The sequence below is a fragment of the Rhinolophus sinicus genome, chromosome 5, assembly GCF_057876585.1.
Source record: "Rhinolophus sinicus isolate RSI-liver-muscle chromosome 5, RSI-T2T, whole genome shotgun sequence".
Classification (NCBI taxonomy): domain Eukaryota; kingdom Metazoa; phylum Chordata; class Mammalia; order Chiroptera; family Rhinolophidae; genus Rhinolophus; species Rhinolophus sinicus.
In genome coordinates this window covers 17765653-17781666 of record NC_142505.1, presented here as the reverse complement: position 1 = coordinate 17781666, position 16014 = coordinate 17765653, and the positions used below count along the sequence as shown (strand labels likewise).

Genomic DNA, 16014 nt, shown 5'->3' with positions numbered 1-16014 from the left:
CAGAATCACTGTTTAAGTGCTACTTTGTGCTAAGAGCCTCTCAAACATTGCCCCATGTTACTCTTCCCGGCATACCTCTGAAAGTTTTAATACCTAACATTTGTGAGTGTTTGCTAGAGCGGCACCAGGCTAGTCTAAATGTTTTGCCTGAATCAGATCATTTAATCTTCACATTAACTCTGTGTGCTAGGTTTTATTATAATCCCCATTTTAAAGATGAGGAAACTGAGGTCCAGGGAGGTTAACTGGCCCACCAATAATTATGTTTATGAAATGACTATTTGACCTACGGCGGTTACTAGCCATGCCTTATTGCTCCCGTTCAGCCTGACTTAGTCTGATTGGAGGCCAGCTTTTGGCCAATTATCAGACGTCCTTCTCCACTCCTCAGTGGGTACCGTATGACAATCATGCATCCTTAACCACTATGGTTTTTTCATCAGTGACATATGCTTACAATCCCTTAATGGTTTTTGTGAACTTTCTTTGTCGTTTGTTGGTTTGGTTTTTTGTGTTGTTTTTTTATCTCAGACTAATTTCTTCTCCCCCAGGCTGGCACTGATTGGCCATTCTGCTGCCTGGGTGTTTAATCAAGGCATCCCACACCCACATTCCCAAATTCAACAGCCACTGACTTCTGGCAAGCGTGCAAGGCTGGATGCCAGGCCTCCTGCTGGGACTGGCCCCACAGCTTCTCCGTGTATTTACTTCCCCAGGACAGTGGCCAAAATACTGAGCAGCAGAACTATTTCTCCTGCATCAATGTTTCCTTAGGATTGTCTTTGGCCAAATGGAAACCAAGGTAGCCTTGTATCGCTGGTGCTAAACACAGGAGTGGGTGGGACCATGGTTGGTACTCAATAAATAATCACTGAATGAATAGCTTTATTCTTCTTTCCACTTTCAAAACTAGTGTTGCCTAACAGGGAAACCCAGACTATTCTGAAAAAAAAAGGTGTATCAGTTAGCTTTCACTGTATGACAAATAGTCTTAAAACCTTGGTGGCATATAAATAAGTGTTTACTGTTCACATGACTGAAGTCAGCTAGGGTTGGCTCTGCTATTCATGAACCAAGTTTGCTTCCGTGTCCGGGGGTTGACTTCTGTCGTCTGATCTGGTCTGGGGTCAGCTGGGGTAGCAGGAGTGACTCAGCAGTGCCCACATGTCTTTCATCCTTCTGCGACCAGCGGGCTACTAGCTTGAGTGGAGCAAAGTGGTGGGAGGATGGTGTCGTCCCAAAGCACACATTAGGCGGTATGAGCTCACCACTCAGAAGAGCGTACCTGTGCCACATTTAACTTAAACCAATATATAGATATATTTGGTAGCAGGATGTTCTTTTCAAGTGACATCTTGCCAGGAAGCATGAATACGTGATTCTTCCAAGCTGAGCTGCTCAGGGGTAGCGGAGAAAACACCAAGGCAACAGTTCTTGTCCTCTTCCTCCATCTTAGATTGCATGGCTACTGGGAAGCCCAAACCGAGAGCTCTCAGAATGCCTCTGACTATTACTGGCATTTTTCACTGAACTGTGTAAAGCAAGGTGGGAGCCTCCAGGCTCAGCAGTGTCAGCCCCGTCGGAGCCTCTCGCCTCTGGATGATTCAGGATGAACATCCCTTCAGTGATTCAGGATGGAGGTGGGGCTTTCAGCCATTCTCTAGTCGTCCCTACCACAGCAGTTTCATTATATAATACTCAGCGACAGTGTCCTCAGAGGCGACAGCTGCCTTTCAGCTGAGCCGGCCCCAAGAGCATCTCTGCTGAGGGAACATTTTTAAGCCAGAGTCCCAGGTGTGGGTCGCAGATGTTGTCTCTCACTGGGCTCATCACTGTCCTCTGGACAGATCTCAGCTTCCCTGTGCAAAGAATCAAAATACGAAACCCAGAACAATTCATGTGCTACTTTCAAAACAGACCAAGCGGGACCTTTTTTCGTTTAAGTGCCTGCTCCAGCCTCTATGGCGTATCAAATTAGCCCAGAATGCAGTGGTGTAAAACAACCACTTCTCATGCTCACAAATTCTGTGGGTCAGGAGTTTGGGCAGGGCGCAGGGAAGAGGGTTTGTCTTTGCTCTGCAGTGACTGGGCGTCCGCTGGGTAGACTTGAAAGCTGGGGCTGAAATGGGTTGAAAGCTCACTTGCTTACATGTCGCAGTTGATGCTGGCTATTGGCTGGGACCCGTAACTGGGACTGTTGGCCGGACACCTACGCGTGGCCTCTCCGAGTCATCTGTGCTTCCTTGTAACATGGTGGGAGGGCCCAAGGGGGAGCGTCCTAAGACAGAGGGCCAGAAGGAAGTTGTATCGAGGTATGTGACCTAGCCGTGGGAGTCATATAATTTCATTTCCACCACATCTGGGCAGCCTCTAAGGTTGCCCTGGGTCAAGGGGAGGAGAAATCAATTCTGCTTCTATGGGGAGCAGCAAGGTTCTGGAACAGCGTGTGAGACTGGAAGTGTTGCTGTGGAATTTGGGGGAAACGTCGTCGGCCACTGTGCACTAACAGGATGTTGGGTGTTCATTTTACAACTCATTACCGAGGCCACGGGGATCAGAATGTCTGGCCATTTAAGCTTCTTACATACCACCACCGCCACCCCCACCCAACACCCATAGATCATTGAGTCCTCTGGGAAAGCTTTACAGTTTGCGGGTGAATTCATCTGCCCAGTCCCACACCTTGGAGGAAAAAAAAAAAAACACATAAAAGAGGCAGGAAGCAGCAAACTATGGTTAAAAACCACATTCTGGAGCCAGATGGAAAAGGTGAAATCCAGTCTCTGAGCACACAGCTCTATGGCCCAGGGCAGGTACCTCTCTCGTGTCTCAGTTGCCTCATCTGTAGAGTGGGAGTAATAACAGCACATACTTCCCTGGGTGGTTGTAATAATTCAGCAACCCTATGCCTGGCACATGGTAAGTGCCTAATGAATATTAGCCACTCATGAAAATAATTATCATTGTCAGAATCATTTCAGCACTTTGTAAAAACCTCATGTCCCAGCCGGGACTGTAGGCCCTGCCCCGGCTCCTGCCAGTCCTAGAGAAGATTCCTTGGCAGTCATCTCACCAGGGAACCTCGGGGAAACACTAGCTCCTTCTTCCTGTAAGATCCTGACTGCATACAGGGCTCTTATCGTCTGGTTTTATCTGGTTCTCTAGGTCTTAGAATCTTTAAAAAGATCATTTAAGGTATTTTCTGTGTTTTCCCCACAATGTTTTCCAGTGTTTTAGAAGCAGAGGAAAAGTTTGAAAAGGAATTAAGCTGAGGTGCTGTGGGGCAGCTAACATGTTAGGGTTAAGCTGGCTTGGGTTTGGCTGGAAGGAAGCAGTCTCACCTTAGTGTAAGACGTTTTTCCTCCTTTTTCTGCTCACGTAGGGTCTTTGTTTGGCTTATGAAATTATACCATGCATTTCTAGACATTTCGGGGTCTTAGATATTCTCTCCACAGCCCCTTGCCAAGTTGATCAATACACGCTGGGTATTTTACTAGTCAAACCTGGGAAAACATTGTTCCAGAAATGTTCCTTCTATGCGGACAGTTGGACAAGTTGTGTTCAGCCCACCTTGCATCGAGAATTGTGGAAAGCTGTAGGCCACTGCTGTCCACCTGTGGCCCAACTGTGGCCCCATTCAGACACCGGTGTTTGCATCAGACACTCTCTCCACAAGTCTCTGCACGGGTATCTGCACTGGCGACTGTTGTGACTGTAGAACCTGATCGCTTGGTCCGGCTGTGGTCGGAATGGGAACTATTACACTTTCATTTCATTTATCAGAAGGAACCAAAAATGCTTGTCTGGTCTTGGATGAAGCCCCATGGACTCACACTACTTGAATTGCTTATTAACCACAGTTATTGCTGTATAGTGTTTAAAATCGTTTCCTAACTTCCACTTGTGTCTTTTTGGCAAGAGCGATGACTACAAATTTCAATTCATTTTTCCCTCTGCTCTCCCCACTTTATGGCACCTAGTTATTTCTCTGAGCTTATTGGGCACTATATTTTAACTTTCTCATTATGGAAAATTTCAAACATACACAAAAATGGAGCAAATAGCCCAGTGAGCCCTTATGTGCCCCTCACCCAGCTGCAACAGTCACTAATTCATGCTCAATCCTTGTTGAAATATGTGTATATCGCCACCTTCTTAATGCACCCAAATTATTTTTAACAGTTTCGTTAAGGTATAATATACAGACCATTAAAACTATGCATTGTAAGTATGCAGTTCAGTGATTTTTGGCAACTTGCCAGAGGTGTGCGGCCATCACCATGATCCAACTTTAGGACATTTCCATCACCCCCAAAAGATCCCTTGTGCCCATTTGCTCCCATATTATTGTGAAGCTAATTCTGTACTGTGTTTTATCTCATCCATAAATGTTTCAGTTTATGTCTACATTGCTGAGCATTCTATTCGCTTGTCATGGCGGTTCCTACGCAGGCAGCCACTCTCCTGCCTGTGCCTAATAGCAAACCCCTGCGTTCAGCGCCACCTCCCCATAAACCCTAGAGAGCCTGAGTGGGGGTGACTGCAAAAAGCAGCTGCTCTCAGCCTGCAGGCCGTTTGTACACTGGGGTGCTTCGAGCTGAATGCCAACTTCAGGTCTGTGTGTATAATTGAAGGCCTACTCTGCGCTGGGCTCTGGGGACACAACAGGGGATTAGTCATGGTCCCTGCCTGTGTGCCCACGGGTCTCATCCCACATGTGAAAGGTAGAACATCTCTGAGGTGATGGTTTGACCTTCTTCTACTCATCTGTCTCTCCCCTCTAGCCCTGAGGCAGGAGCGAGCAGGAATGTGACCCGGCTCAGTGCCTGGAGCATACGCGGCCCACAGGAAATGGATGTATAATTGCGATCACTCATTTGTTCCTTCACTGACTCAACAGATATCTGTGGAGAACCCATGTACCTTCAGGGCACTGGGAAACAACTGTGAACAAAACATGGTTCCGGCTGTACCTCTTGAGTCCTCACCCCTCCTGGCTTCCATTTCTCTCCCTGGGCTTCCACACCTCCTGTCCTGCCTTGGCTAGTGCTGCTTTCACCCCTCACCCCTCAGGGGTTTCCGTGGCACTGATCTCAGGACATGTGCCCCTCTTATTCCTCTCTGTCCCTGTTCACTTTTGCTGACACACATCCAGTAGGCAGTGCTGGGGCTGGGGTGCCCTTTGGAGACACAGGGCATTACTGCCATAGCAGCTAGAGGCTGCCCCTCTGGAGGCTGCCCGGGTCCAGGCCCTGGCTCCAGACTCGCCAGCTGTGTGATCGGTGCTGATCCCTTTGTGGCTCAGTCCCTCTACTCCCGTTTTGTGAAGTGAGGAGACTAATAGCACCTATATTGTAGGTTCCGTGAGGATACAATGGGCAAGTACATATAAAGCACTTAGAGCTTGGTGCACAGTGAGCTTTCCAGCAGTGTAGGTATTACCTTTGCTCTTCTTAGCACCTGAGCAGCCATGCTGATGGCCTCTTCCCTTTGGGGTTCAACCCTCACATTCCCTGTGGCGTCTCCACGTTTTCTCTGTGTTCTTAGTGCTCTGATGACCCACTCCTCCGGGAGGTGACTGACTGCTCCCAGCCATGTCCTCCAGCAGTTTCGGGGAGGCAACCGCCCACATCTCTGTCTTTTCACTTCCATACATACACAGAGAAGCACGTCCCCCCTTGCTAATGGCAGGGGTGAGAGACAGAAGATGCTGCTTTTGTGCTCTTGAAATGCAGTCAGCCACTAGAGAGACCAGGTAATCTGGTCAGATTCTGAAAGAGAAACAAGCTAGAGAAACCTTTACTTGCTGCAAACAAAAATGTGTGATTGCGGTTTGGTTCAGTATCAGCACCAAACCACCAAGCCGGCGTGGATGTCAGTGGTGCTTCTCGCCCTTTTTGATGTAGTGACATTTTTGACTGGCTGTGCTTTCTAGCCCAATCTCCCTAAATGTGATCTGATGACCTTTGCCAGTTAAGAGCAGTGGTAACACAGTGACATGATTGTTACCACTACTTACCAGGCAGTCCATCCAGGCTGCATCTGTTGTGAAAAATTGGTCGGGGACAAGGGGAGCAAGACCTGGCCTGAGTAACAAGCAGATAATGTTCTGGCTCCATCATGAACTAAGAATCTGGAAGCCCCTCATACATCATACCCATGCCCACAGACTGGAGAGTCCGAATGCCAGACAGGCTTCTGGCCAACTTTGAAAGGTGTTCACAGAATAAACTCCAACAGTCATTCGTCTTCTCCACGCTCGGCATCATACTAGGTCCTAAGTGATGATCCACGATAAAAAACAATCCTCTCTCAAAGGACTTGAGGCCAGTAAGGGAGGAGGTGTGTTTTTGTAAATGTGTCAGATTGTCATGGAGCTGTGACAGGATGGCAGGATTTCATTCACCCCATGTTGAATTGAGTACCTACTATGTGCAGGGTATGCTGGTGGGAGCAGAGGGAGTGAGAGTGAAACCCACAGGGTCCCTCTACTCATGCAGCTTGCATTCTCGTTGGGGGAGAAGGTGGTAAACAGGTTAACCAACAAACTCATAGATAAGGACTGATTGCAAAGGTACCATAAGAGAGAATGCTGGGGACCCTCCTAAGGGGCAGAGTGTACCCAGAGACGCAGAGGCAGCTAGGATCAAAACCCGCAGCCCTGTTGGGCCTCATTAAATTATTTTTATCTAATTCAAGAGTATGGGAAACTACTGAAGAGTTTCTAAGGCTTTAAGAAGTTTTAAAGTTGATGATTGCTCTGTGGACAATGGATTGGAAGTGAGCAGACAAGTTTTGTGTAAAAGGCGCATTTCAAACCAGTGGTGAAATGATGTGCTGCTATTCAATGAATGCTATTAGTACAATTGATTATTTGCCAAAGTTAGGACCCTGTTGTGTGCCCTGGCTCATGCCATTTACAAAAATAAATCTCACATGCTTAAAGAGGTAGAAGTTTTACATGTAAAAAAGGAAATAAACATTTCTTTTTTAATGTAAGGTATTCTTATAATCTTCTTGCGGAGAAAAACCCAGGAATGATGCATAGATTTGACTGCGTAAAAAAACTGAAACTTCGGTAAAACAAAAGACTAAAAATAAAGGCAAATGAGAGATTGAGAGAATTATTTGTAATTTCTGTAACAGATAATAGGTTAATATTCAGAGTATAAAGAGTACTTCAAACCCATAATAAAAATACAAACAATAGAAAAATAGGCCAAGAATATGAACAGGCAATAACCAATATGAAAAGATATTCAACCAACTGGTAATCGAGGAAATGAAGATTAAATAACAAAATTTCATTGCCGTTCTTTTTAAACACCGATAATCTGTGTTGGCAAGATTTGCTGTGCAGGGAAACTCATGTCTTTTTTGGATAGCATTTTGGCAGCAAACATCAAAATTTTAAATGTGAATGCGCTTTCACGCAGTAATTTTACCTCTAGGAATCTTCCAGAAATGTTCATATATATGCAAAGAAGTATATCCAAGACTATTTTTGCAAAATTGTTTGTGTTTGTAAGAAACTGGGGATGTGATAAATGGCCATTAATCAAAGACTGTTTAAAGTAGCAGTTTTCAACCAGAGACAGTTTTGCCCCCAGAAGCCTCTTGGCAATGTCTGGAGACGTTTTTTGGTTGTCACACCTGGGGCTGTGCTACTGGCATCTAGAGGGTAGAGACCAGGACACTGCTAAACATCCTACAGGACAGCCCCCGCCACACACCCACCCCCACACACACAACAATGAGTTGTCCAGCTCCAAATGTCAGTAGTGCCGAGATTGAGAAACCCTGGGTCAAATAAAGCTGCCGCCAATTAAAAGGAAAAGGTAGATCTGTATGTGTGCCCTTAAAGATCTCTGAGATATGTCATTAAGAAAATGATATTTTACAACTTAATATGTGATCAAAAGAGAACAAACTAAGTGAATTTTTTAAACCTCTAAATAATCCCTTCCCCTCCCCAGAGGCCGTCACTGTTAACAGCTGCGTATGCGGCCTTCCAGAAATAGTCTCAGCACGGACAAGTGTGGCTCTGGTTTTTAGTACAGTGCAGGTGACTTGGTGAGATTCGGAAACCTGTGCGAGGCCTGGACCTGTGAACCGCTGACATAGTGTTTCCTAGATTGTTCCCCCTCCCTTGTGTTTTCCATGGCATTTTTATATTTGAATAGAAAACAAAACTGTGCTGGGGGATGGGAAGAAGCCTTTGGTGAGTGAGACAGGAGGCCTAGAAGAGTAAGGTAAGTCAGGGGCAAGGTTTTCTCGCCCAGTGGGTGTTAACGAGATTGCACAAGGGCTCTTTCCTGGTGATGACCAGCAGGGCCTTTGGCAGGGAGGCAGGGGTGAATCTGCTCACACCCCAGGGCAGAATTCAGCCAAAGTTGGGAGCATTTCCAATTCCTTTTCCTGCCTGCCCACTGCCGAGCACAATCATTTATGGGCTTTGCTTACATCTATAAATGCAGTTTCCAGTCAATAAGGCATCATCCACAACTCTGACTTTTTGAATAACCCTGGCTTTCATCTACTGGGCTTTTCCAGAAAAGCTACTTCGAGTTGGGCCTGAGACATTTTGATATCGCCTTTCATCAGTAACTTCCCCTCCTCCCGCCTGTCTCTCTCACTGAAACATTATTCCAAGGTCAGAATAAAAACCCCTTGCGAGAGGGTAGGGATGGGTGACCTGCCAGCATCCAGCCCGGGGTTCTTAAAACAAAAGGCTTCTGGTGCCACCTTCAGCCAGACACGGGCATGCTCAGCAGACCAAACTTGGCAGGAGCATGGAGGGATCGGGTCTGCTGAGAGTGCAGGCTGCAGGTAGGCAGCAGGCACAGTGCCCCTGAGGCCACCAGAGGCATCTCCTGCCCAGCTCAGAAGAAGGCATCACCTGAACACCGCCTCTCCATCTTCTGCAAAAATTGTCCTTCTTAGACTTCAGAATTCCACGTCTGCCTCGGGGTGTCTGAGGAGGAAGAGAATTGCTCCCACTCTACCCTTCTTTACTCCTTACAGCTGGACGTGTAATAAAATAACAAAATTGACACATGATTAGATTAACAGGAGAAAAACCAATTTAATACGTGCCCACGGGAGAATCACAATACGATGCTCAGATCATAAAATGAGGCTCAGAGAAATGATCGAACCAGACACCTTTTTATACTGTTTAGACGAAAAATAATAATACCTTTGTGAAGAATTGGCAGGACCGAAAACGTTAGTGCTTATTAGAAAGGAATCTAAGCAAGGTGTGGGTATTCATTAGCGAGGAATCTAAACAAAGTTTGGGCTCGGGTAGTAAATTAACGAAGTGTTTATATAGGTTCTTTGGCTGATGAGCTTTTAGCTGTAGTCATAAGATTGTCTGTCTCAGCCTTCCAGGTGTGGGGAGGGCACCTGTCAAAGGGGAGATTTATTTCCTGCACTCAGGGTCAAGATGCCCTTCTGGCACCGGCTGCATATCAAGTAACCTTAATTCAATGTAATCTATATGCCATTGTGGGATATTGTGAGGGCGGCCTGTCTGGGGCCCCAACAAGGGCTGAGAACCTGGGCAAGCTGTCTGGCACCTGCCTGTGGAATTAGGACTAACTTGTTTTAGTTCCAAAGTTCTCAGGGGCAATTGTTTCTCTCAGGTAACGTCAACTTGCTTCATCTGTGAAATTGAAACCCACTCCTGCTCTCACAAAAATCATCTCTTCTTCCCAGTAAGAATTCTGATAGTATGGAGTCAGAAGGGACACAGTTTGGAGGAAAGGGGGGTGGTTTCCAAGCTGAGGTGATTCCGGTGCCACAACTGGTCTGTGAGACCCTTGCTCTGAGCTGAGGGTTCTTGCAACATTACTTTTAATGGACATTTATATTAGATATTCTGTTTTCAGTGTTCTTGACAGTTCGATATAGCAGAACAAGCCTTGATGCGGGGAGCTCGCAGGCGCCCAAAGAATCAGGACTAACGTCCTTAGCATTGATACCATGTTTCAGTTACTCTACACGGAACCACATCTATCTTCCCAAAGCTTCCCAGCCTTCTTCACTCAGTCCCGAAGTCCTACTCAGTCTTCTCAAATTCAGGCGTGTTTGTTGATCTGCTTTTCTAGCAGGGAACAAGAAGAAGTCCTGAGAGGACCAGGTGGGGGTGGGGGACCAACACCCAGGGCCTTTTTCTCCACCATTGTTTTGTTCTTCTGCTTCACCTTGCTGGCTAACCCCGAGCATGGATCTGAATGGTTCTGAGGTCTCCAGCATTTGCAGAGGTTACCTACTGGCTTTACAAGAGTTCCTGAAATGTTTGGTATCCGTGAAATTTTTTTTTTCTTTTTTTGAAGTGCACTAACTAAGATGCTGGCTATCTAAAGTAGGAGTGGAAGAATCCTTGGGCAAAAAAGAAAGTTTTCAGTAGCATTCATAAGTACACAGCCTCTGCTGTCTCGGTGAGATTTTCCAAAATTGGGCTGTCCTATTATTTAAAGAAGAGCACGTAGTTGGCGGCCTCAGGCCAAGTGGACAGAATTTGGGAAGTCTTCTTTGACAAGTTTCCCAGGGAGGATTGAGATGGTTTGTGGTACAGCAGTAATGTACTTCTGCTGCAGGAGACTCAGACCTAGGAGCTCTTAGGGGGAGACCTGCCCAAGCCCCTTGTGTTCACTGGGAAATTCCCACATCTGTCTCTCACCACGAGAAAGAGCCGACTCTGTCACAGATGAAGGATTGTAAAAATTATTCTAATCTTTGCATTAAATTAGGTGCAAAATTGCATCTCCACCTGGGAATCAATCGCACAGCATAATCCTGAATTCTGTGCATTTTAAGGCAGACCTTGAATAAAAATGCCTGAGTACATGAGGGCATCAGTGCAAGACTGAGGCGACCCATAGACATTCCAGATGGATGATGCCTGGAAATGGGGTCTGATGAGGCAGCAAAGCCCTAGCTAGCCATCGCCCACACTCCTGAGTGAGGCAACGCTTCCCCTGGGCCTTCAAACACCCTCAAGGCGTGAGTCATTATATTACCATGGCTGACTGGCTTGAGAGGAACCGAGAAAATGAAAATACTCACGTCGCTCATTAGCAAAGGGGAATACGCAAATGTTGAGGGTCCCTCTGTGTCAGAGCCACACTCTTCTGTTTTGATCTGCTAAGCAGAGCACTCTTCATGCCCGCTTTCAGCTTCAAGCCGAGAGTGCTTTTCTAGCTGCTGTACCTGTCACGAGCCGAGTAGTGTGCTAGAAATTAGGGGCTCTAGAAAATAGAGCATGTGTGGCGTTGAGCACTTTAACCAGCATTAGATCCTTTTTGTAATTTAATTCTCCATACAGACACACATTTTCTACAGCAGGGTTTCTTTCTCCACAGCAGCACAACAGTTCGGGCCACATATGAGACCAGAGAGTTCTTTATTGCGGGGGCTGTCCTGCACGTTGTGGGGTGTTTAGCAGCACCCACAGCCTCTACTCAACTACTGTATGCCAGTCACAACCTCCCACCACAGTTGTGACAACTTAAAATGTACCTAGGACACAAAATGTCAAAGGACACAAAAATCACACACACACACACCCCTTTGAGAATCACTGGACTATAGGAAAGAGGCAAACTAAAATAATTTTTGTCCTGAATTAGTTTTGCTTTTCCAATAGATCCTAAGATTTATACACACTTGACACCTATGTTTTATTGTTTTATTCCCTATGTAGAGTGAACATGAATTTATTGTTTTTGAGTGGCCTTCACAAAAACTCAGAATCTTCTCTGCCCTCTTCCAATCTGCTCTTTCACAGTATTCATATGCTGCTAATAATTTACCTGACCTGTTAATTCATCAATAGATCATTAATTTATTAATTCTGCACATTCATTCAGTCATTCATGCAATGATAGACTTAGCAAGTTCTCACCACATGGCCAGTGAGTTCTTGCCACCTTGTAACCAGGATTCCCACACATATGATAACACATTCACCTTCCTCGGCTTGTGTGTGATGAGGGCTTCCATTTTTGGAAGGCAACACTGCATCTGACCTGGAGGAATATAATCCCTGGAGTCAGACAGACTGAGGTTCAAATCCTACCTCTGCTGCTCACAAGCTGGGTAGCCTTGGGCTATTTAGTGAACCTGTCTGCCTCAGTTTCCCCATATGAACATGGAAGTGATTTCATCCACCTGGCAGAGTTCTGTGAGGCCTCAATGAGATCATGTACGCTGGGCATCAGTAAGCAGTCACTATTGTCTGCCTCCTGGTAGGGTGTAACATATGAATCGCCTTCTTTGTGGGTCAAACACAATCAAATATTGGCAACTTCCTACAGTTCAACCTAGCATGTAAACCCAAGGTGCGGTATCATGCCGACTCTCTCTTTGCTCTGCGGAGGTCCAGCAAATAAATGGGGTGGTGCTGCCTGGGTATTTTCATACATCCCTGCCTTCTCTCTGAGGAGGCATCCGGCCGGCACAATGTAACAGTCTCAGAGGACAAAGCCACTCACAGCAGTCCTCAGCATTCACAACTGGTTAGTATTTTCAAAGCTTGTCTTATAGGAAATTGTACTCTTCCAGCCAATTTGTGACGAAATAACCCAAGGTGTAGCAGTTCCTCCATTTTCTGTTGTTTGGTTGCTGTTTGTTCCCTGGGCACACGTCTTGGTGGGCGTTTCTCTCACGTGTCTGTACTGCTGTCCCAGGTCACTCTGCTGATTGCCTTCATCTGTGTGAGGAGCTCTCCGTGGACCGGCTACAGCGCCTACAGATACTTCGAAGTGGTCACCATTTGCAACTTGATAATGATCCTCGCCTTTTACCTGGTCCACCTGTTCCGCCTCTACCGCACGCTCACCTGCATCAGCTGGCCCCTGTCGGTAAGGGAGTGTGGCCTGACCCTGTCCTCGGCACAGAAGTCCGGCTGTGAGCTGGGGCACCGAGACCCCATGGTGTCCTTCCCGTCTGCCCACCCTCCCTCTCCCACCATCCTCAGCTGCTTCAGCCCTGAATTTCCCACTGTTTGGTGGACGCCTCCTCCTGACGTTTCACTGCTTCCTAAAACCCACCTTCCAGCTTACAAGAAGGCTGTGACTCTTGTCTCAGTGTTTATTTTCTCGAGCGACAGATAATGGGCTGTGTGTGTGTGAGAGTTGGGGGGAAGACGTGGAAGGAAGAAGCTGCAAAAGGTGATGGGTATGCATACTGTTGTAAATATTGAAGATAAGATCCGACAGCTAAAATGGACGGGCAGAGCCTGAGGAAAGATTTCAAAGTTGCCAGGGTTTTTTCTTTTCACTATGTTATTTTTTTTTAAAAAACAGCTCTGTTGATAGTTCACATGCCATACAATTACCCATTTAAAATGTGTAATTCAAGAGATTTTAGGATATTCCCAGAGCTGTGCAACCATCACCACAGTCAATTTTCAAATACTTTCATCACCTCAAAAAGAAACCCCAGCCCCTTTAGCGGTCACCTCCTACCCCTCATTCCCTCCAGCCAGAGCAACCACTAATCTTTCTGTCCCTATCAATTTTCCTGTTCTAGACTTTTTGTGTAAATGGTGTCATATATGCGGTCTTCTATGACTGGCTTCTTTCACTTAGCAGAGTGTTTTCATGATATATCTATGTTGTAGCGTGTGTCAGTACTTTATTTCTTTTTACAGCCAAGTAATAGTCCATTGAAAGGATATACCACATTTTGTTTATCCATTCATCATTGATGGACATGTGGATTGGTTCTACCTTTTGGCTATTATGAATAACTGCTGCTATGAACATTCATGTGCAAGTTTTTTGTGTGGATGTGTTTTCATTTCGTGTGGAATATACCTAAGAGTGGAATTGCTAGGTCACATGGTAACTATGTTTAATTGTTTCCACTGCCAGACTATTTACCAAAGTGGTGCACCATTTTACATTCCCATCAGCAGTGTATGTGGGTTCCAATTTTTCCTTATTTTCTAACTTTCTGATTTTAGTCATTCTAGTGAGTGTAAAGTGGTGTCTTGTAGGTTTGACTTGCATTTCTCTGATGATTAATGACGTCAGTCCTGTTTTCATGTGCATTTGTGTATTTTCTTTGGAGAAATGTCTATTCAGATCCTTTGCCCATTCTTTGATTAGGTTGTCTTTTTATTACTGAATTGTAAGAGTTCTTTGTATTGTCTAGTTAAAAATCCCTTATCACATGTATGATTTGCAGATATTTTCTCCCATTCTGCTGGTTTTCATTTTGTTGATAGTGTCCATTAAAGCACAATTTTTAAATTTTGATGAAATCTGATTTATCTATTTTTCTTTTGTTGCTTGTGTTTTTGGTATATCTAAAAAGTTATTGCCACATCCAAGATCATGAAGATGTACCTCTGTATTTTCTTCTGAGTTTCATAGTTTTAGATCTATTTTGAGTTAATTTTTGCATAGACTATGAAGTAAGGATTCAGCTTCATTCTTTGCATGTGAATATCCAGTTGTCCCACACCATCTGTTGCGAAGACTTTCTTTCCCCATTGAATTGTCTTGGCACCTTTGCTGAAAATTAGTTGGCCATAAACTCATGGATTTATTTCTGGATTCAATTCTATTGCATTGATCTTACTACACTATCTTACTGTAGATTTGTAGTAAGTTTTGAAATTAGAAAGTGTGAGTTTTCCCATTTATTCCTCTTTTTCAGGATTGTTTGGATTTTTGCAATTTCATATGAATTTTAAAATCAACCTTTCAGTTTCTACAAAGAAGTCAGCTGGGATTCTAATAGGAATTGCAGTGAATCAATTTGGAGAGTATTGCCATCTTAATATTAAGTCTTGTGATCCATGATATTTATTTAGATCTTCTTTTTAGATCTTCTTTAATTTCTTTCAACAGTGTTTTGTAGTTTTCAGAGTATAGGTTTTGCCTTTTTTTGGTTAAATTTTTTCCTAAGTATCTTATTCTTTTTGATGCTATTTCAAATATAATTATATTCTTCATTTGTTTTTTGAGTTGTTTATTACAAGTGAATAAAAATACAATTAATTTTCATATATTGATTTTGTATTCTCAACCTTGCTGAACTCATTTCTTAGATCTAATGATTATTAATGGATTCCTTAGGCTTTTCTATATAAAAGATCATTGCCATCTGTGAATATAGTTTTACATTTCTTTCCAATCTGGATGCCTTTTATTACCTTGCCTTATTGCAAGAAATTAGTTGCATGTTGAATCAAAGTGGGAAGAGTAGACATCATTATCTTGTTTCTGATCTTAGAAAGAAAGCAGTCCATCTTTCATCATTAGCTGTGGGTTTTTTGTAGATGCCATTTATCATATCAAAAAAATTACCTTCTTTGTTGTTTTGATCATGAAAGGGTGTTAGATTTTGTTAAATGTTTTTTCTTTGTCTATTGAGATAATCGTGTGGGGTTTCTCTCTCCTCTCCCCCCCGCCCCCCAATATTCTATAAATATGGTGTATTACATTGATTTTCATATGTGGAACCAATCTTGCATTCCTGGGATAAATTCTGTTTGGTCATAGTGTAAAATTCAGTTTATATGTAGCTGGATTTGGTTTGCTAGTGTTTTATTGAGGATTTTTGCATTAGCATTCTTAAGAGACATTATTGGTTTCTTACAACTTCTTTGTGTGGTTTTGTTATCAAGGTAATGCTAACCTCACAGAATAATTTGGGAAGTATTCCCTCCTGTTCTATTTTTTTAGAAGAACTTGTGAAGAGTTGGTATTTTTCTTTAAATGTTTGATAGAATTCCATAGTAAAGCCATCTGGATCTGGGCTTTTATTGTGGACATTTTTTATTATTCTTAATTCAAACTCTACTTGTTATAGATTTATTTAGATTGTTTATTTCTGCTTGAGTCATTTTCTCTAGTATGTCTTTCTAGGAATATGTTCTTTTCATCTAAGTTATCTAATTTATTGGCATACAATTGTTCATAGTATTCCTTTAAAATACTTTTTATGTCTGTAAGATCAGTAGTGATGTACCCTCTTTCATTTCTGACTTTGGTC

The 16014-nt window shown here is 44.1% G+C and overlaps 1 protein-coding gene across 2 annotated transcripts in view; it reads left to right on the top strand.

Moving 5' to 3' along the window:
• CMTM7 (CKLF like MARVEL transmembrane domain containing 7) overlaps positions 1 to 16014 on the top strand; it is a 47548-nt gene that overhangs the window by 23828 nt on the left and 7706 nt on the right. For both annotated transcript variants that reach the window (XM_019727740.3, XM_019727741.3), the window contains exon 2: positions 12696 to 12869. In XM_019727740.3, the coding sequence (XP_019583299.1) occupies positions 12696 to 12869 (174 nt within the window). The remainder of the gene's footprint in view (positions 1 to 12695; positions 12870 to 16014) is intronic.